At 51.4% G+C, this 26,359-nt stretch overlaps 2 protein-coding genes across 2 annotated transcripts in view; one reads left to right on the plus strand and one right to left on the minus strand.

The window, feature by feature from the left end:
- On the plus strand, positions 1 to 7,756 carry LOC134036564 (mitogen-activated protein kinase kinase kinase 20-like). The gene is made up of 12 exons (XM_062481561.1): positions 1 to 193; positions 1,754 to 1,841; positions 2,372 to 2,473; positions 2,597 to 2,662; positions 2,785 to 2,813; positions 2,927 to 3,064; positions 3,247 to 3,333; positions 4,280 to 4,354; positions 4,556 to 4,662; positions 5,979 to 6,117; positions 6,367 to 6,627; positions 6,664 to 7,756. Exons 1-12 carry the CDS (start codon positions 35 to 37, stop codon positions 7,273 to 7,275), a joined length of 1,863 nt encoding a protein of 620 aa, XP_062337545.1. The 5' UTR covers positions 1 to 34; the 3' UTR covers positions 7,276 to 7,756.
- Positions 7,364 to 26,359, minus strand: part of dnah9l (dynein, axonemal, heavy polypeptide 9 like) — a 26,147-nt gene continuing 7,151 nt past the window's right edge. The window contains exons 26-89 of the mRNA XM_062480907.1: positions 26,102 to 26,326; positions 25,524 to 25,615; positions 25,279 to 25,405; positions 25,016 to 25,186; positions 24,780 to 24,905; positions 24,551 to 24,658; positions 24,294 to 24,425; positions 24,032 to 24,192; positions 23,795 to 23,951; positions 23,385 to 23,530; positions 23,130 to 23,246; positions 22,891 to 23,029; positions 22,688 to 22,780; positions 22,309 to 22,503; positions 22,157 to 22,234; positions 21,939 to 22,071; positions 21,689 to 21,816; positions 21,367 to 21,515; positions 21,082 to 21,232; positions 20,828 to 20,959; positions 20,499 to 20,672; positions 20,219 to 20,423; positions 19,893 to 20,058; positions 19,666 to 19,768; positions 19,362 to 19,499; positions 19,169 to 19,270; positions 18,820 to 18,981; positions 18,626 to 18,709; positions 18,388 to 18,497; positions 18,120 to 18,282; positions 17,877 to 18,000; positions 17,552 to 17,694; positions 17,283 to 17,444; positions 17,079 to 17,138; positions 16,811 to 16,984; positions 16,504 to 16,650; positions 16,051 to 16,164; positions 15,770 to 15,913; positions 15,440 to 15,622; positions 15,022 to 15,123; positions 14,795 to 14,929; positions 14,504 to 14,677; positions 14,230 to 14,362; positions 13,948 to 14,050; positions 13,689 to 13,811; positions 13,361 to 13,565; positions 13,061 to 13,225; positions 12,778 to 12,918; positions 12,491 to 12,661; positions 12,292 to 12,414; positions 11,957 to 12,150; positions 11,576 to 11,724; positions 11,335 to 11,462; positions 11,021 to 11,158; positions 10,856 to 10,945; positions 10,540 to 10,731; positions 10,233 to 10,352; positions 9,956 to 10,015; positions 9,693 to 9,875; positions 9,228 to 9,410; positions 8,948 to 9,063; positions 8,705 to 8,817; positions 8,407 to 8,547; positions 7,364 to 8,203 (exon numbers count right to left, since the gene is read on the minus strand). Of these exons, the coding sequence (XP_062336891.1) occupies positions 7,956 to 8,203; positions 8,407 to 8,547; positions 8,705 to 8,817; positions 8,948 to 9,063; positions 9,228 to 9,410; positions 9,693 to 9,875; positions 9,956 to 10,015; positions 10,233 to 10,352; positions 10,540 to 10,731; positions 10,856 to 10,945; positions 11,021 to 11,158; positions 11,335 to 11,462; positions 11,576 to 11,724; positions 11,957 to 12,150; positions 12,292 to 12,414; positions 12,491 to 12,661; positions 12,778 to 12,918; positions 13,061 to 13,225; positions 13,361 to 13,565; positions 13,689 to 13,811; positions 13,948 to 14,050; positions 14,230 to 14,362; positions 14,504 to 14,677; positions 14,795 to 14,929; positions 15,022 to 15,123; positions 15,440 to 15,622; positions 15,770 to 15,913; positions 16,051 to 16,164; positions 16,504 to 16,650; positions 16,811 to 16,984; positions 17,079 to 17,138; positions 17,283 to 17,444; positions 17,552 to 17,694; positions 17,877 to 18,000; positions 18,120 to 18,282; positions 18,388 to 18,497; positions 18,626 to 18,709; positions 18,820 to 18,981; positions 19,169 to 19,270; positions 19,362 to 19,499; positions 19,666 to 19,768; positions 19,893 to 20,058; positions 20,219 to 20,423; positions 20,499 to 20,672; positions 20,828 to 20,959; positions 21,082 to 21,232; positions 21,367 to 21,515; positions 21,689 to 21,816; positions 21,939 to 22,071; positions 22,157 to 22,234; positions 22,309 to 22,503; positions 22,688 to 22,780; positions 22,891 to 23,029; positions 23,130 to 23,246; positions 23,385 to 23,530; positions 23,795 to 23,951; positions 24,032 to 24,192; positions 24,294 to 24,425; positions 24,551 to 24,658; positions 24,780 to 24,905; positions 25,016 to 25,186; positions 25,279 to 25,405; positions 25,524 to 25,615; positions 26,102 to 26,326 (9,048 nt within the window). The 3' untranslated portion in view covers positions 7,364 to 7,955. The remainder of the gene's footprint in view (positions 8,204 to 8,406; positions 8,548 to 8,704; positions 8,818 to 8,947; positions 9,064 to 9,227; positions 9,411 to 9,692; positions 9,876 to 9,955; positions 10,016 to 10,232; positions 10,353 to 10,539; positions 10,732 to 10,855; positions 10,946 to 11,020; positions 11,159 to 11,334; positions 11,463 to 11,575; positions 11,725 to 11,956; positions 12,151 to 12,291; positions 12,415 to 12,490; positions 12,662 to 12,777; positions 12,919 to 13,060; positions 13,226 to 13,360; positions 13,566 to 13,688; positions 13,812 to 13,947; positions 14,051 to 14,229; positions 14,363 to 14,503; positions 14,678 to 14,794; positions 14,930 to 15,021; positions 15,124 to 15,439; positions 15,623 to 15,769; positions 15,914 to 16,050; positions 16,165 to 16,503; positions 16,651 to 16,810; positions 16,985 to 17,078; positions 17,139 to 17,282; positions 17,445 to 17,551; positions 17,695 to 17,876; positions 18,001 to 18,119; positions 18,283 to 18,387; positions 18,498 to 18,625; positions 18,710 to 18,819; positions 18,982 to 19,168; positions 19,271 to 19,361; positions 19,500 to 19,665; positions 19,769 to 19,892; positions 20,059 to 20,218; positions 20,424 to 20,498; positions 20,673 to 20,827; positions 20,960 to 21,081; positions 21,233 to 21,366; positions 21,516 to 21,688; positions 21,817 to 21,938; positions 22,072 to 22,156; positions 22,235 to 22,308; positions 22,504 to 22,687; positions 22,781 to 22,890; positions 23,030 to 23,129; positions 23,247 to 23,384; positions 23,531 to 23,794; positions 23,952 to 24,031; positions 24,193 to 24,293; positions 24,426 to 24,550; positions 24,659 to 24,779; positions 24,906 to 25,015; positions 25,187 to 25,278; positions 25,406 to 25,523; positions 25,616 to 26,101; positions 26,327 to 26,359) is intronic.

Consider the following 26,359-nt stretch of genomic DNA (forward strand, 5'->3'; position numbering starts at 1 on the left):
GGCAGCGGTGGTGGTGTGTGTTTGTCAGTATGCCATGTCGTCCCTTGGAGCGTCGTTCGTGCAGATCCAGCATGAGGACCTGCGCTTCCATGAGAACTGTGGCGGAGGAAGCTTCGGCAGTGTTTACAGAGCCCACTGGATATCTCAGGACAAGGAGGTGGCCGTGAAAAAACTACTGCAGATCGAGACAGAGGTAAGAAAGAAACAGACACAGTACACACACACACACACACACACACACACACAAAGGCACATACACAAACCACAACCACTAACCCTAACCACACAGGCGAACACAATTGAACTGAGGGCTCCTAGCCATTCCTAATACAGCCATATTGAGTCCGTTCACGTGTTGTATCTGCGACCGTGTGTGTATTTCGTACGGACAAACTGATGTGTCAGAGCACGGTGCCATAATGGCTTCTCCCATGCCTATGATAGTTTCAGGGGTGAATGGTTATACACAGCCACCTCCCTCTCTCTCTCCCGTCCTCACTCCCTCCCCACTCTGTTGTCTTCCAAATGGAAGTGTGGTGTTTATCTTGAACATACCTCCCCATTCCTCTTCTCTCCCTCGCCCTCCTTCCCCCTTGTATTGTGTATTAAGTATTTGTTGATGAATGCTCCTCCGTTCCTCCTTTTGTGTGGGTCTAGTTGAGTTAGTGTGCACGAGACAGTACTTAGCTGTCCTGTGTGTATGTATGTATGTGTGTGTGTGTGTGTGTTTACGTGCACTTGTGCAAGTGTGCGTGTGGGAGGGTTGGGAGTGTAGGTCAGCTCTGGTTCTGTGACTGTGGGAGTCTCGCAGCAGGAACCCTGGGATCTCCACAGATGGGCTCCTGCCACAGAATGAAGCCCAGACTCAGTGGGTGTTGGACAGGGTGACAGGCCCAGCGTTGGGGGGGCTGCTGGTGTCCGGCAGGCTTGAGGGAGCTGCCAGTGGGTTAGGTTGGCAGCTTCCTTCTGGGGGGTGATGATCACCAGAGGTCTGTTGCCATGGCTTGTTTACACTGGTAGAGGAGGTGAAAGCCACGAGCACTGCCAACAAAAGCCAGCACAAGCCAACACACCTGTCATTACTCACACACACTCAACCTACGTTTTTGAAAATGTGCCTCTTCTAATTCAAAACCCTTGAAGGAGCAGTCATATACAAGGAGGAGACAAGGAACTCCTCCAAGGAACACAGAGAACCCCCCCCAAAATAGAGCAACTCTTTCAAACGAAAGAGGGCTTGTATCAGTCTATAACAGTGTACTGATAATGTATGATAATAAATTCTTCCATGACTCAGTGAAGTGGATACATGGTACATTGGCAGTCAGTAATGAGTTGTTGCTTCACATGCAATATGACCTGTAGCCTCTGTCAGGTCAGATGATTGATGCCGTAGTTACCATGTTGGTGTGGTGTCTCTGGCCAGCCAGAGTCAGAGCCCGGTGTGAAGGGTTGAGACTGTACACAGATGCTGCCACAAACACTGGTTACTAGAGCAGACCTGCCAAGAGCAATCAGAGAGCAGGTGCTCTGGTCAAGGCTTAACAAAGACTCCTCGGCCCTCACACACGAATGGAATCAGTGGTGTCTGTATTCTTGTGAGCTGTAAATTGTTGTGCACGGTACTACATCTCGAGCTCATCTCTCTCTCTCTCTCTCAATCTCTCTTTTTTTTCTTTCTCTTTCTTTCGGCCTTTCTCTCTCTCTCTCTCTCCCTCCCTCCCTCTCTCTCTCTCCCTCTCTCTGTCTTCAGGCTGAGATTCTGAGTGTCCTCAGCCATAAGAACATCATTCAGTTCTATGGAGCTGTTCTGGAAGCCCCAAACTACGGCATTGTCACAGGTCAGACTGCTGTTGAAATAACGTGTGTGTTTTTCTGTCTGTGAGTGCACGTGTGTGAGTTTACTGGCAGAACATTTGAAATTCAAGCCATGCTGTTTTGATGTGTCTTTTTGTGGTCATGTGGTTCAAATAAAACTCTGACAACCTCCAATAACCTGGGTTCCTGTAACACCATCTGACCTATTCTATCCTCCACAGGGTTATTTTCCATGGTCTTAAACAAGTCTAGGTCTGAACACCAGACTTATATGTTACAGCAGACTGTGTATACCTACTAGATGTGCATGTATCAGTGTGTGCACATGTGTGTGCCACCGTGTGTGTTGCTGAGGTGCTAATCTGGGTCTGACAGTTCTCAACTCTCTGTGATAAATGAGTCCAGGGAGGGATTGACAGGTCTGGACAGTCTGCCTGCATGTGTGTGTGAATGTCTGTCTACATGTGTCTGATCTAAAGTGTGATGGTGAACTAGTGGCCCAAGGTCAACAGGGTATGTGTGTGTTTGTGTGTGTCTGTGTTGGGTTCTCCAGAGTATGCCAGTGGGGGTTCCCTGTATGAGTACCTATCCAGTGAGCAGAGTGAGGAGATGGACATGGAGCAGATCATGACCTGGGCCATGCACATTGCCAAAGGTACATACTGCTGTAACACGCATGCCAAACACATGCACAGTTCTTTCTTTCCAGATCATTCCAGGATGTTTGGAGGAAAAGAGGCTGCAGTTAGATCACGTGTTTGTTATTGCCCTCACACAGGAATACATTACCTCCATGCAGAAGCTCCTGTCAAAGTCATTCACAGAGACCTCAAGTCACGCAACGGTAATGCTCTGATGGGAAACACTGTCATCCACACTCACCTAATGGTTGAACTGTCAATCCTTTATGAATGCCAATGTGTTACGTTGGTCACCTGACTCCATGCACCTGTGTCTGTTTTACAGTGGTGGTGACAGCAGACAAAGTGCTAAAGGTATGGTACCTCAAGCACGTGTGTTTGTCTGTCTGTGTGTGTCTGTGTGTGTGTGTGTGTTTACTTCCAGGCTGAGTTGTCGTGCTGAACGCTCTGTGTGTGTTGGGTTCTAGATCTGTGACTTTGGAGCGTCTAAGTTCCTGTCCCACACCACTCACATGACCGTGGTCGGCACCTTCCCCTGGATGGCCCCTGAGGTCATCCAGAGTCTCCCTGTCTCCGAGACCTGTGACACCTACTCCTATGGCGTGGTGAGGCTGTGTGTGTGTGTTAGAATGTACAGACTGTGCTGTATGTCAGAGGTCTTTGAGAGTTTTTCTTTTCAAGAAGCCCTATAAGAGATTATTGTGTGAGTGTGGTTGACTGAGTGTGTGTGTGAGTGTGTGTGTGTGTATCTCTGAACTTCTTCCTGCTTTCGGAACTGTCTTGTCAGGTGCTGTGGGAGATGCTGACTCGAGAGGTCCCATTCAAAGGTTTTGAAGGACTGCAGGTAGCCTGGCTGGTGGTGGAGAAACAAGAGGTACACACACCCAACACACACATACACACATACATACACACAGATACAGAGCTCAAGGAACAATGTGATGCTCTCATGGTTTCCACTGTGAGGTGGGGAGGGGTATTTTTAGGGTTGATGTCAACCCGCTGCTCTTGTAAGGCCGGGATACACTACTGTGGAGCTGTGCCAGATTCTCTGCCTGGAGATTTTTTTTTACTGTGTGTGTGTGTGTGAGAGAGTGTGTGTGTGTGTGTGTGTAAAAAGAACCAGAGCAATATTGGGGGTGGAGGGGTTGCACTATGTATTGGTATGCTTTCCAGTAATTGACTTATCCAATGGAACCTCCTTCCCTTCCCATAACACACACGCAGCAGTCTCTCATTCCCTCACACAGGCACACACAACAGCCTTTCTCCCTCGGGATGACATACAAACACACCACAGTCTCTTTCTTCTCATTCTCTCAGGGCAGCAACAAACTACACTCTCTCCTGAACTAACACACAGATCAGAGAACATGAGTCCTGGGTACTGTGGGAAGGATGTTGGCTCCAGTCCAATTGCTTTCCCTAAATAACCCACAGTCTCTTTCACTCTGTCCACCTCTCCTTCTATCCTCTCTATCCCTTTATCCCCCTCTCCCTTTACCTACTTTATCCCTCAATCCAGCTCTCCTTCTATCCCCCTCTACTCCTCTATTCCCCTATCCTTTTACCTCCCTCTACCCTCTCTCGCTTTATCTTTCCCCACTCTCTCTGTCTGAGATATTTAAAGTGGTAATCCCAAGAGAAAACTCCAGATGCCATGCCCAGAGCCCCTCATTTTAAGGAGACCCTTGATAGGAATATTCAATTTCTGGGCTCTAACTTTAAATGTGAACATAGAAGTCATCTGAGCTTCTTTCCATTCTTGTACAAGGTTTTGCTCAGTAGTCTTGTCTGTCTTGTGTGTGTGTGTGTTCCAGAGACTGACCATTCCCAGCAGCTGTCCAGCCAGCTTTGCAGACCTCATGAAGAAATGCTGGCAGGCTGAGCCTAAGGTAAGAGGGCACAGGTCAGGAGTCAAGGATGACATTTCTAACACACACACAACTATGGTGTACTTACTAGTGAGTCACAATAGAAGGTTTGAGACGGCAGAAAGTTTTATTCATTTATAAATATTTGCGTTGATTATGGCATCAAATGATCCTCAAGTAAACATTGTGTTATTTGAATCCGTATGTGTGTGTGTGTTTTAGGAGCGCCCAATGTTTAAGCAGGTTCTGGGAACCCTGGAGACCATGTCTAATGACAGCCGGCTGCCAGACCAGTGTAACTCCTTCCTACATAACAAGGAAAAGTGGAGGTATACACACCCACATTCCTGTTTGAAAGGAGATGAGCGTTTCTCAGACTGTAGAGGCTGTAAGTGTGTGTGTGTGTGTCCAGGGGTTTCCTGGAAGGTTGTGAGTGTAGGGAGCCAGCTCTGCACTCTCTCGTTTCTGTCTCAAAGATTCAGGCAGCTCAGACTTTGCTTACTGTACCGATTATGGCTTTCTCTCCCTCTCCCTCTCCCTCTCCCTCTCCCTCTCCCTCTCCCTCTCCCTCTCCCTCTCCCTCTCCCTCTCCCTCTCCCTCTCCCTCTCCCTCTCCCTCTCCCTCTCCCTCTCCATCCCCCCTCTCTCTCTCTCTCTCTCTCTCTCTCTCTTTCTTTCTTTCTTTCTTTCTTTCTTTCTTTCTTTCCCAGTCCCTCACTAACTCACTCACCCTACACACACATGCACACATACACACATTTCTCAAACTCTCTCAGGAGTGAAGCTAAATGTGTGACCCTGTACTCTGCGCTTTGGTCTATAATAAGCCCCCTGGAAAGTCTCCATGTAAGATTCCTTCACTACCCTGCTTGTTTCCACAGAGAGAGAGACAGAAAGAGAGAGAGAGTCAGAGAGAGAGAGAGAGTCAGAGACAGTGTGGTAGGGAAAGAGTGCGGGGGAGAAAGAGAGAGGGAGGATACCAATGAGGCGAGGAAGAGGTAGCACAAGAGGTTTCTGAGGGGGCCAGCTAGAAGTCAAGTGTAGGAAACAAAGGGGGCAGCATGAGAGTGGACAGAAATCTGGAGAATATATGTGAAGTATGAAAAGCTGAACAGCGGACAAGGAGAGAGGGACAAGGGGAAGGTAGAAGCAGAGGGGGAGGGATAAGAGGGAGAGAGGGCGGGGGAGGGGCGAGAGATTCTGTGCGAGTTTGACAAGAGTATGCAATAATGCAGCATAATAATAAGAAGTATGCAATAAGGCAATCAATTATGAGGGAAGTTTGTAGCATGGGTGGTGTAAAGACCTGGATGGGCGGAGGAGAAGGGAGAGAGAGTGTGGGGGAAGAGGAGATAGAACTAGGGCAAGGGGGTTAAGGGGTGGAGTGAAGGGGGGGGGGGGAATTTGGGAGAGAGATATGGTTCTGAGTCAGATGTCAGTCTATATTTAGATGCTGTGAGAGTTGATGATGTTTACGTGTGTGGGGCTCTGTCTATGGCATCTACATATTGGTAGCCTTACAGTGACACCTAGAGGAAAACTTTGTAACATTGGAAGAGAAAAGCAGGAGCTGGGCAGCTGCTAGATCTCGATATGAAGTCAGTAAAGTGTGTGTGTCTTGACAGGTGTGTGTGTGTCTTGGCAGGTGTGAGATTGAGTCGACCCTGGAGAGGCTGCGTACGCTGGAGAGAGACCTGAGCTCCAAGGAGAAGGAGCTGGAGGAGAGAGAGCAGAGACTGCGCCTGTGGGAGGAGAGACTCATGGAGAGGTCCAATGTCACTCCTGTGAGTGGAAAACCTCAGTAGTGGTGTTCTGACAGGATGCAGAACCCAGAGAATGGTTCTTCAACATCTCCATCATGTTAATAGGTCCTCTTGTGTTTTATATTGACGATGTATGACGAGGTATTTGTCTCTCCCTACATTTTCTCCGCTTTGTCTCTTTTCTTCATCCTCTCCCTCTCTCCCCCATCTCCCCTGTCTCTCCCTCACCCCCCGACCCCTTCCTCTCCCTTCACCCTTCGTCTCTGTCAGTTCTTCCCCCCCATACCGGTGCTGCCTCGGGGCCTGGGGTCCGAGTCGTTCTTCAGATCCCAGTCCCAGGAGTCCAACTGTGCCACGGCAGGCCTGAGCTGCCTCATCAGGACCCTGAGCAACGGAGACAGGGAGAGGACCTTCGACGGGGGGACCGAGAGGGGCACGGGGAGCCTGGAGGGGGGCCAGCTGCAGGCCATGCTCAGGGGGTTCCAGGGAGTGCTGGGGGAGGTGGAGGGCGAGGGGGGGCTGCAGGAGAAGGTATGGGTGGAGAGGGAGCGAGAGGAGGAGGGCGGCAGCATGGAGGGGGGGAGGGTTCAGGTGGTGCTGAGGGGCTTTCCTGGAGGACTAGTCGATAGGGAGGAGAGGGGATGGGGGGAGAGAGAGAGGGGCGGAGGGCTGGAGAGGAGTGGGAGGCTGACCACGATGCTCCGGGGCTTTCAGGGCGGGTTTGGAGGAGAGCAAGAGAAGGAAAGGGAGGGAGGATGGGGGGAAGTGGAGATAGTGGAGCAGAGGCAGGAGGAGAGAGGGGTGGAGGGAGGGAGGCTCCAGACCATGCTGAAGGGCTTTCCGGGGGGGATGGGACGGCTGGAAGACATGCTGTCTCTGGACATGGAGGATATGGGGGAAATGGAGGGGCTAAAAGACATGGACATCAACATGAATCTGGGGGAGCTGGTAGGAGTCAGAGGTCAGGGGGTCAGAGGTCAGCGCAGCGACCTGGGGGTGAGCCAGAAGATCAGGGGGGAGATAGGGGTCATAGGTCACTCGGGGGTGCAGGTGAGCATGCGGTCCTCATCCAATCAGAACTCGTCTACAAGCTGCAGTGTTCGACAGGGAAGTAAAATCAACATGGCCGCCACTGCTATGGACATGATAGAGCTGGGATGGTCTGATGACAGCGACTAGGATATCTTGACAAACACACACACACACACACACACACACACTGATTGGGCAAGATTTGGGACACAAAAAGCTGGGTATTTACAAACACTTGTTTTTTGTTCAGCCATACCTTTTATATCATTGCAAAATGTATAAAGATCCTTATGTGTCAAGTTGTAGGCAATTATACTAATGTATTATGGGAAGTGTGGTTCTGACCGCTGGTTTTCTGGTCATTGTAGTCCCAGTGACTAGCCTTTAATAAGGTGTACCTGCTGTGCCAATGTAACTAATAGACACAGATGCCAGTGTCACATAGGTTGTATAGCACTTGAAGCTCGAGAGAGGTGCTTCCTCCTGCTTTTAGATCATTTAGACTTTTGATTTGTCCCCAACACTAAGCTTTGACTTTGTCCATTCTTACTGTGATCAAACGTGTGAAATTGTCCTTGCAGTTTTCTCTGTATATTGTTTCATTTTTCAATAAAAGGAAAGACAAAGACAGTTTTGTTTCAATAATGCTGATCTATTAGACCGTCCGGCCGGGTGTACAGATGAAGAACACACAGCAGGGTCCCTTCACATCTCCCTCAGCCTCTGAGATGTTCTACGACACGTCAAACCCCCCTCCACTTCCCCCAACACTCCTATCTCAGACAGAGGAGACAGAGAGACGAGGACTGCTCCTCTCCCCGCCGCCCTCACACGCTGAGCAGCAGGGCCAGCCCGGCCAGCACCCACTTGGCCGGCCTCTCCCGGGTCTTGAGGCTGAAGGTCCACACGTAGGTGCCTCCGCGGAGCTTGGTCTTGTACAGCGGGCACTCGTAGATGTTCCTGGTCTCCTGGCGGTCGTTGGGCACGGCGCGCACCGAGATCACGGGCATGGAGGGGGTTAGCTCCTTCAGGCGGGCCTCGCTGATCACCCCACTCTGGGTGTCCCATCTCGCACCTGGAGGGGGGGAGGGGGGCAGACTCATATGGCAGCGTGACAGAGAGACAGAAACAGGGACACAGAGGCAGATCGATGGTTCTTCAACATTTCCATCATGTTAATAGGTCCTTTTGTTGTTTTATATTTACGACTTATTCGTCTCTCCCCTCTCTCTCTCTCTAGTCCATATATAACATGACAGGTGTGTGTTCTCTCCGTACCCTCCATGTATAGACCATACACGTAGGCTCCCTCCCTGGCTGGCTGGTTGAACTCCTCCTTGAACTTCTTGGTCACGTCCACGGTCAGGTTCATCTTGTCCAGGGGCCACTCGTTCTTGCGGGCCAGAGACTGCATCACCGCTGGAGAGAGGGACAACGAGGGGCTTGTGTAGCGGGTGCATGTGTGTGTGTTTGCACGACAGAGTCTGGTCTGACCGTGTGTCCGTGTTACCTTCTGCCTGAAGAAAAGATGGGTGTGTGTTTATGTTTCACTACTATTGACAGTGTGTGTGTTTACCTGTGAGAAAGGACTGGGGGTTGAATAGGCCAGACAGCCAAACCACACTCGGCAGGGACAGGTCCTGAGTCCAGCTGTCAAGCTCTCTGCAGCGCAGCAACACATCATTATACCTAACTCAGACACACACACACACACACACACACCCACACAAAGAGAGACCACTCACTCTGGTTAGGAGATTCCAATCTCACAATATGCACTGTGGATTCTATGGTAGCACACCCACAAACATGCACGGACCACAGTGCCAGGCTGTAGGTGGAAGGGTAGGCCAGCCTGGTCCAGGTGTCTGGAACGTTGTCGAAGAACAGAGCTGTCTGGATCTGCTCCATCTCGGAGGAGATAGCCAGCTCTCCCTGAGACACACACACGTCAGCTTACTATACTGTTCAAAGACATTCTGACTAATATAAACATCACTGAAACCGTCTCGGTGTATTTACAGTACAGTATTATAGTGATATCAAAAATACGAAATATGTTTCGTGGTCATAGGAGACCCAGAAACCAGGAGAAGCACCTTGAGGCCCAGGTCGAGCTCCTTGAGGGAGCGTCGTATCTCGTAGATGAGCATGTTCATGCGCTCACACTCCTGGAAGCACACCAGGATGTAGGGAGACCTCTCTGCTGTCTTGGACGTGATGTCAGACATGTTGTATTCTTCTGGAAGCTTCTCCAGCACCTCATCCAGAATGGTCTTCACCTGGGAGATGGGGACAACACAGAGGGATAGATTCACCTAGTGCCTGTGTACATTTACATTACATTTAGTCATTTAGCAGACGCTCTTATCCAGAGCGACTTACAGTACAGGCAAGTAGGGTGAAGTGCCTTGCCCAAGGACACAAAGTTGTTTTGCACGGCCAGGAATCGAACCGGCAACCTTCTGATTAATAGCCCGATTCCCTAACCGCTCAGCCATCTGACCCCATGTGTATCTGTATATGTGTGTGTGTGTGTGTGTATGTGTGTGTTGTCCACACACCTTCTCCTCTATGGTCTGAGAGACCCCCTCCCCCATGACGGCGTCAGGTGACTGCAGCTCCAGCAGGGTGTGGAACAGGTTGTCTGATGTCACCGTCAGGAACTCGATCTCTGCGTTGGGGTGTAACCCATAATGCACTGGGCTCTCATGGGGCAGCATCTCGTCTATGTACCCATGGTAACCCTGATGAACGAATGAAGCGCTGTACTTTTTGTGCTCTGTCGCTGCATGGATTTCTCGTGAACATGAATTGCTGTTGTTACCTGGTAGTCCAAGTTAGAAGGAATCACAAAGCCTGGAGCCAGAGCCAACTTCCTATCAAACTACGGAGAACATGATTGGACATGATTGGACAGGGGAGCAATCACAGTCAATCACAAATAAGTCTCTCTCTCTCTCTCTCTCTCTCTCTCTCTCTCTCTCTCTCTCTCTCTCTCTCTCTCTCTCTCTCTCTCTCTCTCTCTCTCCCTGTCTCTCCCTGTCTCTCTCTCTCTATCTCACACACACACAGACACACACATCTACTGTCCACACACAGACCTGGTTGGGCTGCATGTATTCCTCCAGGTAGGTTCTACAGAGTCTCCTGTCCCAGTCATCTGTGATGTGACCTCCGTACATGATCTCCCCAAACAGGTAGCGCAAGTCTTCCCACGGCACCTTCATCATCATCATCATCATCATCATCATCATCATCATCATCATCATCATCACCACCACCACCATCATCATCATCATCATCATCATCATCATCATCATCATCATCATCATCATCATCATCATCATCACTAGCACCTTCCCCCTCTTTCTTTCAGTCATCTAGAAACACACACACACACAGCCCTGCCTGTGAGTTGGCCTCCAGGTAATTGTAGAGCACGTTGACAGAGATGGTGAGGTCCCCAGTGTTGAACGGGTACTTTCTGTTCCAGCCTTGAGGACCAAACTTCCTCCTCTCAGCCACGCAGGCGTGGAAGTAACACAGGGAGAACAGGATGGTCTTAAACTCCTGCTCTCGACTGCACTGGTCCAGGATGTCCTACAGAGGGCGACAAAACAGACACAGCATGACTGTACTGGGGGAAGGAACCAGTGGGACCTAAACAGCCTGGTTTGACCTGTGGTTGTGACATTACTCATTATACACACACACACACACACACCTGGTCAAAGTTGTCGAGGGCAGCGTGCAGGTTGGCATGCATGCCAGTGGGAGGCTCGTTGGTGATCTTGATAGCGTTCTCCAGGATACCCTGCATGAGGAAAGGCTCACTGTTTCAAGGTGCATTCACAAGTATGTGTGTTGGTGTGTGTGAGTGTGAGTGTACCTGGGGTATGATGTGTTCCTGAGCTGTGGGTACAGGCTCAGCACTCATGAACACCCTGTAGTCATGGTGACTGTTCTCACAGCAACGCTCCAGCAGCTGCTCCAGGGTACCCAGCCAGCGAGCCACCAGGTGAATGTTCTACAGGAGACAACACACACACAGACAGAGTAACACCAGAGCACTGTCTGTCTGCCTAGCTGAGATAGCAGAGATCGAGAGAGAGAGAGAGAGAGAGAGAGAGAGAGAGAGAGAGAGAGAGAGAGAGAGAGAGAGAGAGAGAGAGAGAGAGAGAGAGAGAGAGAGAGAAAGATGACCTGCAGGATGACCCAGTGGCCCTCCTTAGCTGCCTTCTCCATGGCAACCTCAGCCACAGCCTCCTGGCCCTGACCCAGAGACACGTTGTGCAGCTTCCCCAGGTCGATGGTGAAGCCCAACTTCCCGCCTGGTACCATGGAAACCACAGAAGGAAGCATACGTCAGCCACAACAGGATGCCATCTAAATTAGGGTCCATCATGAGCTGTACACAGTATGTGTGCGTGTGTGTGTGCGCTACCCAGTGACTCCACGTCTTTGAGTGGATCCACTCCAGGTGAGAGGATGAAGAAGACGGGCGAAGCAGGACCACTCTCTCTGAAGGACTTGGCAAACTCTGTCTTCCTCCCCTCTGTGTAGCTAACCCCCAACTTCTCCTCCACAAAGTTCCTACCGGGACCGTGAGAAGGAGGGAGGGCGAGTCAAAGAAAGACCACTACCTCATCAGGTTTGGAGACGTGTGCATGCAAATGGGGTGGGCCGGGGGTGGGGGCGGGGGGTCGATAGAGTGGAAGAGAGGAGTACTGAGAGGGGGATGAGAATGAGAGGTGTAACTTGAAAGCTGGGGGTTGAGGGAGAGGAAGACAGGAGGGAGGAAGATGAAGAGAGGGGGATGTGTAACTTGACAGCGTAGGTCATCCTGTCGGGGCGCAGGGCTCTCGTCATGATGAGCTTCTGCAGGGAGCTCTTCCCCTTCCACTCCTGCGGGAGCTTCTCCTTCTCAGGACACTCGGACTCCACCACCTTCTTCCAGCGTTTAGGAGAGCCCTCGATGTCCCGGTCCAGACCCCGGAACTCATCTGTGAAGCTCATCGTCTGAGCAAAGAAGACACTGTCTCTGCATCACAGGCCTCATTGATGTGCCACTCAACATAAACATAAAGTTAGTGAAGTGTTTCTCTGACCTAAAGATATGCAAATCACCGTGAGCATGAGTGTGGGTGTGCGTGTGTGTACCTTGATGGCGCTCCAGGCAGTGTTAGACAGGAACTCCAGAGGGCTGATGTAGGTGTGGTCAATGTTGAAGCGTAGCAGGAAGTCGAGTTCTCGTACGTCTATCTCCTTACTCATCAACAACAGCTGGAGGAGGGAAATACTACACTGTCACGTGTGCACACACATAAACACACACACACACGTACACACACGCACACACCTGGAAGGCGAGCTGAGCTGTGAAGGTAAGCTTGTCTCTCTCGAAGAGGCCTCTGCTGATGTAGTTGAAGGTGGAGAAGGTGATGCCGTCTATGAGTGTGCTCACTCTGCTCTTCACGTCCTCACTCCCCTCCGCCAGCTCCACCGCCTTGTGGAACACCACGTTGAAGGCCTCCACAAACAACCCAGAGACAGGGAGTGTCATTATACTGGGTCAGAATGGAACTGGGCAGAACAGGAGACCTGACCATGGACGTTTGACTGTCTGCTGTGGAGTAGAGTTGTCACCTTGAGGCTGAACTGGTACATGGGATTGATCTTGTTGAGGTCGTTCATGATGAAGTAGAGCAGGGAGGCTCTGACGGCCACAGGGCGATAGTGCTCCCTGGCCACGTTGATCTTCACCTCGTTCACCTTGGCCTCCAGGACCTTGGGGAGGACACCAGGGGGACGAGAGGAGGAGAGAGAGTTGAGGACACGACTAGATGGAGGAGAGGAGAGGTTCAGAGCAAACAAACGTTCACAACCACTCCTCTCCCTCTCTCTCTCCCTCCCTCTCTCACTAACCGACCTTCATCTCGATCTCGGCGGCCGTGTGTTTGGTGGTCTCCAGCTTCTCCACCAGGACGTTGTCTCCCAGGAAGTTGCTCTCTGCAGCAGACAGCCGGGTCAGCAGCTCATCCTCCAGGACCTTCAGCTCAATCTTAAACAGGTTCTGCTGCTTGGTCAGGTCACTCTATCACACACACACACACACACACACACACACACACACACACACACACACATTAGAAGCATAGACCAACTACAACTTACCAGAGGTACAGTGACCCAGAGAGGAAAGGGAAGGTATTCGGAGCCCCGGCCCCACCTTAAGGTGCTCCAGGTCGGGCCTCTCCAGGTTGACCACCTGGGCCAGTAGCTGGTCCTCCAGGCCGTCCCTGGTCACAGTGAAGTTGATGAGGGTGGTCTGCGCCTGGATCTCTGGCTTGTAGTGGGGGTTAGCCAGCTTAGTGTGCAGGATCAGTCTGAAGGCTGGGTGGAAGAAACACTCCTTATCCCCCACCTTGATACAGCTAGGAGACACACAGATGTATGGTTAGGTGAGTGGACATGTGTGAGAGAAAGTATATCAGAGAAACTAAAACAAAGGAAGTGAAATCAGAAGAGTCAAGTGTGTGAGTGTGTGTGTGTGTTACCTGCCCTTCTTGATGGTGTGCCGTCCCAGTAGAGGGTCTATGACAGGGTCCATGGTTTCTTCTAGGTTCTCGATGAGAACTGGGTCTCCCATCACCACTGCCTGCTCTATCACATCCACATACCTACCACACACACACACACACACCTGGTTTATCTACACGCGGTGTACAGAGAACATGTACAGTCATGTTAGGGATCAGGGAGAGGACAGAAGAACGGGTGACACGCAGGGAGAAGATGGAGGTCTTGTCCTCTCACCCTTTCTGACCCAGGTTCACCACCTTCAGGCGGTTGCCATAGCGACTCTTGATCCACTTGATGCCCTGCAGCTGTGGGTCTATGAGGAGGGGCCAGCGCTCACCTGGAGGAATGCACACACACGCACACACACACACACACACACACTCACACACACACACACACACACACACACACACACACACACACACACACACACACACGCACACACACAAGCATGCACAAATGTGTCATAACCTTGCCCAGCCCTCAGGATATTAGAATGGCATTGTGACCACTCACAGTTGGTGAGAATCGTCGCATTCTGAGTGGACATTTTGTCTCCTGGCAACCCCTCGTTGTTCCATTGGGCGACTGTAGCATCATCCGTCAGCATACACACTGGGTCTAAGCCTGCTGTCATAGGGATGAGGTTCTGAGAGTGGGATGGAGGGATGAAGGGAGGAGAAGTTAGGAAACGGGAAGCTCCTTAGGTTGACTGTCCCTCATCCATCACTACTAACAAGCTGTTAGTAATGTGTCCCATCTCAGGTCAGTGACAGAGCGATGCACAGACCTTCTGGCAGCGCAGGAAGGGCATCCACAGGTTGTCCAGCAGCTCTGCTCGGTACTTCTTGGAGAAGGAGCCGGCATAGGAGATGAAGGCTGCTGTCAAGAGAACATCTCCACACAGTGTCTCCTCCTGTTCATGGTACTGAGCTACAGTGTGGGCCCAGCGCACGTTCTCACTCTGGAAGACACACACACACGCATGCACATTAATCACACACATGAGAAATGTAAGCCTCGAGCTACAGTGCAAACTTAGGATTCAGTAAGCAGAGCTCCTATTGGCCTGTGTCCTCACCTCTAGGCCTTTGACCAGGCGATTGGCTAGCTCTATAGTATTGTTGGTGCGGTTGACCTCATCCTGACAGCGCAGCTTTTCAGAAGTGGCTCTCTCAAATGCAGCCGTCAGAGTGTCCAGACTGGTATCTAATTCCTTTGGTACACACACACACATGCACACACACACACACACAGTCAGAGAGTGGAAAAAAAGACAGAATCGGAGCGTGTGGAAGTCCAACTCACGGCTAGTTTTTTCCTGATGACTTCCAGCTTCTCTGCAGCCTCCGCCAGGTCAGCGTTGGCCTGCTGCAGACTCATCTTCTTCACCTCCACCTCACAGAACACCTGAGGAAAACACACAGTCATGACACACACACACACATCACAACCGAACGTGACATGCAAAACAACACTGCAGGTACTAGTAGTATTCAGTCATATCCAGGTAAACAGTCCTGCAATGGTGTCCAGCCTAGGCATACAGAGAAGGAGACAGGAGCTGTACTTACATACATCTGGAGCAGGCAGCAGGAGAGGAGGGGAGAAATGACACAACCTGTCACAACAGAACACCCTCACAACACCACTGTCAAGACACCCACACATGGGAGGACTTGTAATGAATGAAGAGAAAAAGAAGTGCTCCTGTGTGTGTACATACCTCGTGGAAACGTATGATGTTGATGACCCAGGCACAGAGGCCTGCGGAGGCGGAGGATTTGAGCCTGACAAACTCCGGGTTGAACTCCGGGTCGCTGAGGTACTCGTCTCTCACACACCTCACTGTGGCCTCTGGGATGTGCTCCTTGTCAAAGTTCACCAGAGCCTGCAGGAAGTCATCTACCTGTACAGGGTGGGGCCAGAGAACTCAGTGAGTCTATCAGGACTCCCCAATCTGCATCTCCCTCGCCCTGGCCCCTACCTGTTCTCCTTACCTTTGAACCTAGACCCTACCTTGTCTACTTCCTTTTCCCCAAGCCCCGACATTCACCTTGCTCATGACCACCTTGGCAGCCTTCCAGCTGCGGTCTTTAGGGATGCGACCCTGCGGAGACAGCAGCACCAGCACAGCAGCAGACACGTTGGTCACGATGGCAGGAGGGTTGGGGAACGTCCTCAACTCTGTCATGTTCAACTGGACACACAAAGACACATGCACACAGACCGCACACAAATATTTTGTGGAGAAGCACAAACATTGTGGAGAAAATCTAACCTCGTTATGTAGGCCAATCCCTGTTTAAAGCAATGTGCCATCCCTGTATCCCTCACCCTGTTGAGAGTGTTGAGGGCAGCGTTAGCCGCCTGGAGGGCAGGTTCAGCCTTGGCCAGGTCGTCCTCACTCTCCTGCTGCTGCTTAGTCACCTCCGCCTGGATAGCTGCCACCTGACACACACGCACACACACAGCGAGAAATATGCACTTTCAGCCTGTACAGGTGAATAATAATACTAATAATAACAACAACGTATTCATGTAGCAGATGCTTTTATCCAAAGCAATTCACAGGTGGATTTTAACCCACTAAATCAAGTTTATAGACCTGACCAATGTGGATTTGGTCAGGTCTATTTATTTTATTTTCTCTAAAGATTTATATATATATCAGCATTCCTGAAAATATAATGAAATATGTATGCATGTACACATCTACTGCATCAATGCTTTTTCAGGCTGTGTCAGGTTAACTTGGTAAAGTGTTTTTCATAATCCCCCCACACTCACCCTCTGCTCCTCTGCATCAGCCACCTCTCTCTCCTGGTTCAGCTTGTCCGTCTGTTGTCCGATCTTTGCGATGAGAGCCTCAGTGTCTGTGTTTCTCTGCCACAGCTCCACCTCCTGCACCGCCAGCTTAGCCTTCAGGTCCTCCACCTAACAGAGCGAGAGGCAGAGAGAGACAGGGATGGAGTGAGAGAGAGATGGAGAGGAGGAGGCCGTGAGAGCTCATGTTTCTGACGGAGGTTGAATTCTCTGACAGTGATTGTCCGGTGTCTGTCTGACCCAAAGTGGAAGTGTCCGGTTTTTCTCAGACCTGTGACGCGGTGGTCTGCAGTTTTTGCAGGCCGTTCTCTAGTCTCTCCATCTTCTGGGTGAGCTCTCTGCGTTTGTTCCCCAGCAGGTTGTCGTACAGCTTCATGAACTCCAGGAAGCTCTTTGGTGTGGTATAGTTGAAGTGCTTCTCATTCTGTTGGTACTTCACACTCACCTGGAGGGTAATGTAGGGGTTGGGTAGAGCATGTGATGTTAGAGAGGGGACCAGGAAGTTGTTGGCATTGTGTTGCTGTTAGGTAGTTCCTCACCTCATTGACACTTGTGTGTGCGTAGGAGATAAACTCACTGATGGATGCACGGACGTTGGGCTGATGTTCATGGAAGCATAGGGAATACAGAAACATCAACAGACTGTACTATTAGCCATGTACACTTTATTGAAACTATTGTTATTTCTATTGGCACAGATCAACATTTTACTAAAGAAGATGAGAGAGAGAGAGTGTCCTGACCTCCAGATCAGGGATCTTCTCTATGAAGGTGGTACTGACTGACTGCAGGGCTGACTGAGGCCAGGAGTGAAACCAGTTTATGGCTGTACAGTTCACCAGTGCCGGAAATTTCCGGGCACGTGTCCGCAATGTGAAGCCCACCGGAGAAAAACACAGAACCACCTACATGGTGAGGGGAGGAGAGGATAAAATATTAACTTTATAAGGTTATAAGATATCAGGGCAGGAACAGTCATGCAGTGTAGTAACATAGTCAGCAGTCTCCAGACCTTGAGCTGTCGTCGTATCCTTTCAATGAAGAAGGCCCAGCAGTTGTCTCTGGTGTCTATCAGTCCCAGGCCCCGCAGCTCCAGGCGGATGGACATGACGATCATATCCACCTCCTCCTCAGTGAACAGGTCTGGGATGTCCCCTGGAGACATGCCGCACAACACACCATTAGCTAGGAGACAGGAGGCAGACTAGAACACTAGCTAGGAGACAGGAGGCAGACTAGAACACTAGCTAGGAGACAGGAGGCAGACTAGAACACTCCCTAGGATACAGGAGTCAGACTAGAACACCAGCTACAGACAGGTGCATGCTAACCCACACCTGACGCCAGCATGTCATTGATGAGCACCAGGAAGCGTTCGTCAGGGATCTGGGAGTCTGTGTGGAGGAAGACAGTACCGATGTTCTTCATTCCCACCTTGATGTACAACGCTGCTATGTCACTCTGGAAAGGGGGGCGGGGGGGGGGCAGGCAGAGGCATTGTGGGAGATGTCAACAACTCCTCTCACCTACACCAGGACTATGACCCACTGTATGTGACCGCCCATGCTGTGTGGTCCTACCCGGAGGTCATTGATGCCGTAACCTTTCCTCAGGGTGATCTGGAAGACTTCCAGCAGGCTGAGGAAGGCTGCCAGTCGACACAAGCTCTGCTTCCCACTGCCCCCCACGCCCACCAGCAGGGCGTTGCCGAGGGGAGCCTCCAGGATCCGACTGATACGACACCTGTACACACACACACGTGCAAACACACAAACACACACACACTAAGTTCTCATTATCCTAAAAGACTGGCATTGTCAGTGTCCAGGTTTGGGGTTTGTGTCTCACACGTGCTGCATGGCCTCCTCAAACAGCACCAGGTTCATGACGGCATGCAGCTCATTGTAATGTTCCAGGGCGTCGGTCAGGGTCTTGTTCAGCTTCTCCCAGTCAGACGCCTGGAGGGAGGGAGAGAGAGAGAGAGAGAGAGGGAGAGGATGAAGGTGACGAGGTGTCCAGGACCAGGTGTTTAGGAGTTCAGTCCTAAAGCCCAGTGCTTTAGCCCAGGCTCCAGTGAGAGACTGACCTGATGGTAGCGAAGCTCTCCCACTCCATGAGCAAAGTGACAGTACACTAGAGGCTGGTGGATGAAGATAGACTCATCTATACCCTAGATACACACGCACACACACACACAAACACACAAACAGATCAACATCCTATTCCAGCAATAGTTTCACAAAAGCAGTCCTTTCCAAAGTCCCTCCTGCAGTCCCTCACCTCAAAGTATCTCTTGCCGGTGTCCAGGAGGATCTTGTTGAAGAGCTCCACATCCTTCTCCTCCATCAGCTTGTCTGAGTAGACACGGGAGCTCTCATGCAGCCACAGGTGGACCAGGTCTATGGGGTACCGCACACACTCTGGCAGGGCAAACAGAATACCCTGGAGAGAGAGGATGGGCCATGAATAAGAGAGAGAGAGGGGAAGGGTGGTGAGAGAGAGAGAGAGAGAGAGAGAGAGAGAGTGAGAGGATGGAAGGAGAGATAGATATTTATGATTGATACACTCCATACGATGTCTGAATCATCCATCACTGTACAGCGTGCATGTGTGGGCGCGTGTGTTATACCTGGAAGATGTTGGAGAGGTCTCGGAGGTTAAAGATATAATGGAAGCGAATGGCTGTGGGGAGAAAGTTCTGACTGATCTTCTGATGGAGACAGATGGCCGCCTGGAAGAAACAAGAGAAGAAGGGAACGAGAAGGTGGATGGGCCGACAAGGGAGAGATGAGAGAGGGGACAGGTCCTGATGAGGACGCCACCTGAATGAGGGTTCCCACGGAGCGGGAGACCCCGTAGCTGAAGCCCCCCTGGAGGAAGTGGGCCGACAGAATGCTGCTGAAGATGGTGGCTAACGCCTCAGCGCTAGGGAAATGGACCGCAAAGACGGAGAAATGTCGCTGAGAGAAAGAAGGACGAAGTAGAAGGGGGGGGGGGGGGAGGGATGAGAGATTGAATTACCTCGTACTTGAAAATGTGTAGATTACAGTGTGTTTTGAGTGTAGTCTGGGATTGTGTGTGTGTATGAGTGTGTGTGTGGTAGTGTACCGTACGTGTGTGTGCTACCTGGAGTCGCGGGTTGACGGAGAAGCTCCCAGCTGTAGGGTTCATACAGGTGATGTACTGGCAGTTATGGATCTCCTTCAACACCAGCCTCTGCCTGTCATACCTGTCCACATACACACACACACACCTAACTCACCCCATCATATCCACCGCTTTCACTAGAGGTTATGAACAAGGAGAAACACAGTTTTATCCTGTGTGTGTGTGGGTGTGTGTGTGTATCCCACCAGTGGTTGTAGTCGAGGTGTTGGCGTATGAGTGTGTGGGGCTGCACGGTTCCGTAGGCGTCCACCTCAGGCATGTTGAGGTCGTCTATGAAGTAGATGAGTCTCTTGGTGGCGGGCGGGGCATAGTTACGGCCCGCCTTCTTCTCCAGCGGCTTCTCCAGCACACCTGCCATGTTCACACACTTAGCTATATCAATTCATCCATCTATTTTCCCGAAAATTCTTCAACCCATCCACAAACCGCCCATTTGTACCAAGTACTTGACTCAGTGTAAGTAATGAGACGAAGGTGGTGTATTAGGGCGTATTAGTGATGGGGGGCTCACGTTGCAGCATGGCCGAGGTGGTGTAGTAGTTAAAGGGGACCTTAGCCACCACGTAGTCTTCCTTCAGCTTGGCCACTTTGTCCGACACCAGAATGGTCTTCCCCACGCCGGCGTTCCCCACCAGCATCACCGGCTTGCCTCTCTGGAGCAGCAGGTCTATGAAGTAGGTCAGACAGGTGGTCTCGGCTGTTTGAACCAGCACCGTCTGAAACACACACACACACAGTAAGTACTGATGTGGAATTTAGACACACACACACACACTCTATCAGCTTTATACCTGTAGTGGTACATCTGGCTCCAGCTCGAATGGAAGCATCCTCTCGCTCCAGGGAGTGAACTTCTTGGTGTCTGAGTCTATGAAGTAGTCAAACACAGTGCCCTGGGAGGGGAACTTCACCGCCCTCATCTCCTTAGACCACCAGCGACTGAACTCTGCTCGGTAGTCTAGCAACTATGAGACATACAGACAGGTCATTAGACCGACTGGCAGGTAACCAGGTAGAAAGATAGACAGGCAGGGAGATAAGTCAGGGTTATGGCTTGTTTATAGATACAAATACGAGGATATCTACGGATGCTATACAACATGAACACACACAGACTCACGTGGTCCTGGAAAAGTGCCCCTCCGAAGGCCCAGACGCAGGCGAAGACAAAGTAGATCTCGTACAGCTCTCTGGGGGAGTCAGTGGGCGTGGTCTCCTCCGTCAGCAGGCAGTCCAGCAGAGAACACAGAGTCTGATTGGACAGCACACAACACAAGATCAGAACATTTGAATATGCTACTACAGAGCAGTATAATCAATCAATCATTCAATACTCAATCAGAACTTCACAAGTGTGTGTGTGTGTGTGCCCACCTGCACCATGCTGTTCTCAGGGATGGGAGTGATGGTTTTGAGGTTACAGCGGACCTGCTCCAGACAGTATGGGACGTATTTATCAAACAGAATGGTCAGGTTGGCCCGCTCTGATTGGGCCTGTCGTGTGTCAATCCAGCTTGTTACATACCTGTGGGGAGGGACCAAGAAATAATCATTGTGCGAGTCTCAATACGTGTGTGTGTATGTCAGTGTGTATCTGTTTGCATGTGAGTGTGGATGTGTGTGTGTGTGTGTGTGTGTGTGAGAAAGAGAGAGACTCACGAGCTCCAGCCCAGGTCCTGGGGGTTGACGTAGAGAATGCCGGCACGGGACACGGTGGCTGGAGTAGCAGCCCTCAGGTGGGAGATCTCAAACAGCAGACGCATGGAGGAGGACAGGCTGATGCGCTCGTTACTGGCCAGGGTCAGCACCTGGGGAGAGGGAGGAGAGAGAAGGGGTGAGAAGGAGAAAGAGGGAAGGAGGGAGGGAGAATGAGAGAGAGAGAGAGAGAGAGAGGGTGAGCAAGTGAGAAACTTTATGAAACAGATACCATTGGTACACACACTGTAAGGACAACAAAAGGATGAGAACACATCTCCCCCACCTTGTTGTCGTCCATGACAGTGTTGAGGGACTCTATCCACATGGGGTCGATGTCTCCGTCCAGGACGATCCACTTGGGTCCATCATGGCTGACAGAGGTCAGCTCCCTCATGGTGGAGGAGAACAGGCCTGACACACACACACACACACACACAGTTATCACCAGGTAGCACCACAATAGAGAGCATAAATAATAGAGTAACAGTAGAGTCCCTCCAGGCTCTTGAACCCTGCAGCCTGGCACCTCTCACCATCCTTCCATTCCCGGGTGGCAGGGTGCAGGAACCCAAACAGCTCGTCTGTGGTCACAGCCTTGGGGTTCATGTCTGTCCACACTGGCTTCATCTTCAGATTAGCATGGGTCCTGTGGAGAGTCTTCAGGATCTGAGGCACAAGCACCAGCACACATTAACAACAACATCAAGTGGTGTGTGTGTGTGTGAGAGAGAGTGTGTGTGTGTCTGTGTACCTGGCTCTTCCCTGTTCCAGGTCCTCCGACGACAAACACAGAGTGTCTTACAGCCAGGAGCTCCTCCAGCTGGGTCACCTAGCAACACAAGCATGGAGGGCTTCATATTGGACACACACACACACACACATACGCACACACGCACACCCCACCTTGAGGATGAAGTTCTCCTCCGGCTGCAGGTGCAGCTCGCTGACAGACAGCCTCACGGCCGTCTCCAGCTGAGGGTCTCTCTTGCGGGCCACGTCCAGGAGGGGGAACAGGTCACCGATGAGGCCCAGGAAGATGGGCACATCACTGGTCACTATCTTGGGAAGGTTGAAGTCCCTCAGCGCTCGCATCAGCACCTGGACACACCGTGACAGGGAGGGGGTGGGGGTGAAAGGGGGAGGAATGGGAGGGTCAGAGTGAGGGAGAGGGAGTCCGACAGGGATCTTAAAACCACTCTTCAGGGCCTACAGTACACAATAGGAGACTACTGTAAGAAGACAATATCAGTATTACTGTAAGATAAGGAGTGAATGTGTGTACCTGTTCCTCTGGCCTGCTCCTGTCTTCTCTCTTTAGGGACCCTGCCACCACCAGCACTGACTTGATTGCCCTCAGCCCCCAGTCGTAGTGGTCCTAGAGGGGGAGAGACAGAATCATAAGGGGGGAGAGATCATGGTTCAGATCAGAGGTTAAGGTTCGGAGCTCAGGGACAGACCTCCAGACATGGTTCTGTTGAACACTACCTGCTTGGACAGCAGCTCCTTGCAGAGCGTGTACAGGCTGATGAACTTGCGAGCGAGCAGACGAGCGTCGATGAAGCCCTCCGCCACCAGCATGATCTCACAGATCAACTCGTAGTCAGGGATCACCATCGCACAGGGCCTGAGGACACACACACACTCACATCCAGTATGGATTTAATATGACACAACGGACTGAATTTACAGTGGTATACTGCTGGAACTCTCTGTGTGTGTGTGACCTGAAGAGGGCCTTGAGGTTCTCAGGTAGTTCCGCCCTCCCTGCGTAGCCCGGGTTCAGAGTGATGAAGATGCCTACAGATGGCCTCAGCTCAATCTCCTCTCCCAGGAAGTGGAACCTACACACACGGCTGGATGGTTATATACATGGAAGGATGGATGGGTGGGTGGGAGGATAGATGGCTAGATAACTGCCGTATATGGCATTATAAATGTAGATGAAACAGAATTGTCATGTGTCATGGAAAGTGTGCGACCTCTGTTTCTTGTTGCGGATGGCGTCCTGGATGGTTTTGACCTGAACAGCGACCACTGACAGCACCTCCACAGAGATCCTGTTGAACTCATCAAAGCAGCCCCACACTCCAGTCAGAGCCAGACCCTTGTAGATGTTCCCTATGGACTACAGAGAGAGACAGAGAGCAAGCGAGAGAGAGAGAGACAGAAAGAGACAGAGAGAGAGCAAGCAAGAGAGAGAGAGAGCATGCGAGAGAGAGAGAGAGAGAGAGAGAGAGAGAGAGAGAGAGAGAGAGAGAGAGAGAGAGAGAGAGAGAGAGAGAGAGAGAGAGAGAGAGAGAGAGAGAGAGAGAGAGAGAGAGAGCCGACTGGGTCAAAATTCCCATATCCATTGCCTCATCCTCTTGTTAAGGACTGCTATAGTAAACACCTTGTAGTCCATCTGCTCTGAGCAGTTGAATACATAGACCATGATGCCTATCGAGCGGCCTAGGTCCTTGGTGGTCTCAGTCTTCCCTGTTCCCGCCGGGCCAGAGGGGGCGCCACTCATCGTCAGGTGGAGGGACTGAGTCAGTGTGATGTAACACCTGCGGAGAGGAGAGGGAAACCTTGAGATCGCCTGTGTGTGTGCGTGCCTGTGTGTGTGTGCCTGTGTGTGTGTGTGTACCGGTCAGTCAGTGGTGTGATGACCAGTCTGTTGGTGTTCCCCAGGTACTCGTAGCTGAACTGGAACTGGGCGTCACAGATGTTGATGTAGCAATGTCTGGTCTGCTCATCCCAGCGATGACGCAGCTGGGACAGCCATGCAAACTCCTGGCCTGTGGTTACCTAGGAAACATGCACACACACACACAAACGCACGTTAGAGAGGCTATTGTTGGAGATAAAGATAGCTACTGGCTATGTCAGTCTGATGATCCCTAGATGACCTTCTGCGTGATGAGTTTGGCCACCACATCCCGAGCGTGCACGTCGATGGTGCACAAGGTCATGATCTTCTGTCTGTCTCCAGGGGTCAGCTCCCCCAGCAGCATGTGGATCAGGGAGTTCAGCTGGGTGATCTGCACGACCACAACACAACCACAGCATGACCTCAACACGACCATCAATTAACATTCACATGTACTCCATCCTCAACCACCAGCACAAATGAACAGTGTCATCATGTGTGCGTGTGTGTGTGTACCTGTTTCTTGTTGTAGTCCTTCAGGGCTGTCTCGAAGCCCTCCTCCACCCTCTCGAAGGCGATGCCCACGTCTGTGGCCCACCACACCTGACTTCCTGTCAGACCCACCTGGCCACACACCACACATATGCTGTGACAGACACACACACACACACACACACACACACTCACCCACAGACATTACAAACACACCACACACCACCCCCCTCCCCCCCCCCCACACACACACCTGGGCAGGGTAGTCAAACAGCCACTGGTCTCGGGGTTTGTCTTCATATGCAGCCACTGCCTCCTGTATCTCTCTCCGCACAGTGCAGCGCATGGTGCTCTCCAGCTCACTCAGCCAGCACTCCGCCTGACGACACACACACACACACACACACACACACATACGCACCCCTGAGAACACAGTCTGCAGTGTGTATATACTGTAGTCCAGACAGCCAACACAGTGTGTCTACCTACCTGTCCCTGGCAGAGACAGGGGTCAGAGAAGGGTACATACTCCCCCTCCCGGCTGTACATCCCCACGGCAACCGCCTCCCCCTCCTCCCTCTCTGACTCCCGCCCTGGTGCTGTGTCCTGGAAGCGGAGGTCTGCTATGTTGTCAAACAGCTTCAGCAGGTGTCTGGTGACCTGAGGGGACACACACATTATTGATCGTGATCGTCATGGAGACTCGTATCATGAGTCATATTTCTGCTTGTCGACGCCCGTCCTGTGGGTACCTGTTTGGGCTGCGTTCCCTTGGAGACGATCTCCAGCAGGTCTGTAGCAGAGACGAAGTAGAAGCGAGGGAACGTCAGCCTTTTGGTCTCCAGATACTCAGCTAGGGCCTTCTCACACACAGACAGCCTGGGAACACACACACACACACACACTGTTACTCTCTCTGTCTCTCTCTATGTCTCTCTCTATGTCTCTCTCTCTCTCTCTCTCTCTCCCATCCTCCAGGCAGTATGAGGGTAGGCACCTCTGCTGCAGAGTCTCCAGCTGCTCCAGGTAGCCAGGCTGGTTGGTGACCTCCACCACATTGCTTGACTTGACCACCTCAGTCATCAGGTTCTGAGGGAACACACACACATAGCAGATTAGATGACACACGGATATGATGTGTGGATCAAAAACAAACTGTGTGTGTGCGTGTACTGTATACAGTATGTATACAGGGTCAGATTGCTGAGCGGTTAGGGAATCGGGCTACCAATCAGAAGGTTGCCGGTTCGATTCCAGGCCGTACGAAATGACGTTGTGTCCCTGGGCAATGCACTTCACCCTACTTGCCTTGGGGGAATACCCCTGTACTTACTTTAAGTCGCTCTGGATAAGAGTGTCTGCTAAATGACTAAATGTAATGTAAATAGGCACGTTTCCCAGATTCGTTAAGAAGCTCTTAAGCTCAAACGCGGCCAATGTAATGTATGTACTATATGAGGTGTGGGTTTGTGTGAGAGTCAGTGTGTGTGAGCGTGGTCACTTCACAGTGTGTTAATGTGCGTACTACACTGTACATTGTGTGTGTGTGTGTGTACTGTACTGTGTGTGGGATACCTGGAGGTCGGTGTGTATGCCCTGGAAGCGCTGCGCGTCGTTGGCCAGCTGGGAGCGGATGTCGTGGCTGTTGGTGAAGATGCTGTTGAGGTGGGCCCAGGTTATCTGCACCGACATCCAGGAGGAGATGACCAGGTCTGCCACCATCAGCCTCCGCTGCCAGCCGCTCACCTCCGCCTGGAAGTACTCCACGTACTTACTCATCAGGATGTTCTGCAGCTGGACCTAAGCGAGCCAGCAGGAACCACCAGAGAAGAC

Source organism: Osmerus eperlanus, chromosome 16 (assembly GCF_963692335.1).
Source record: "Osmerus eperlanus chromosome 16, fOsmEpe2.1, whole genome shotgun sequence".
NCBI lineage: Eukaryota > Metazoa > Chordata > Actinopteri > Osmeriformes > Osmeridae > Osmerus > Osmerus eperlanus.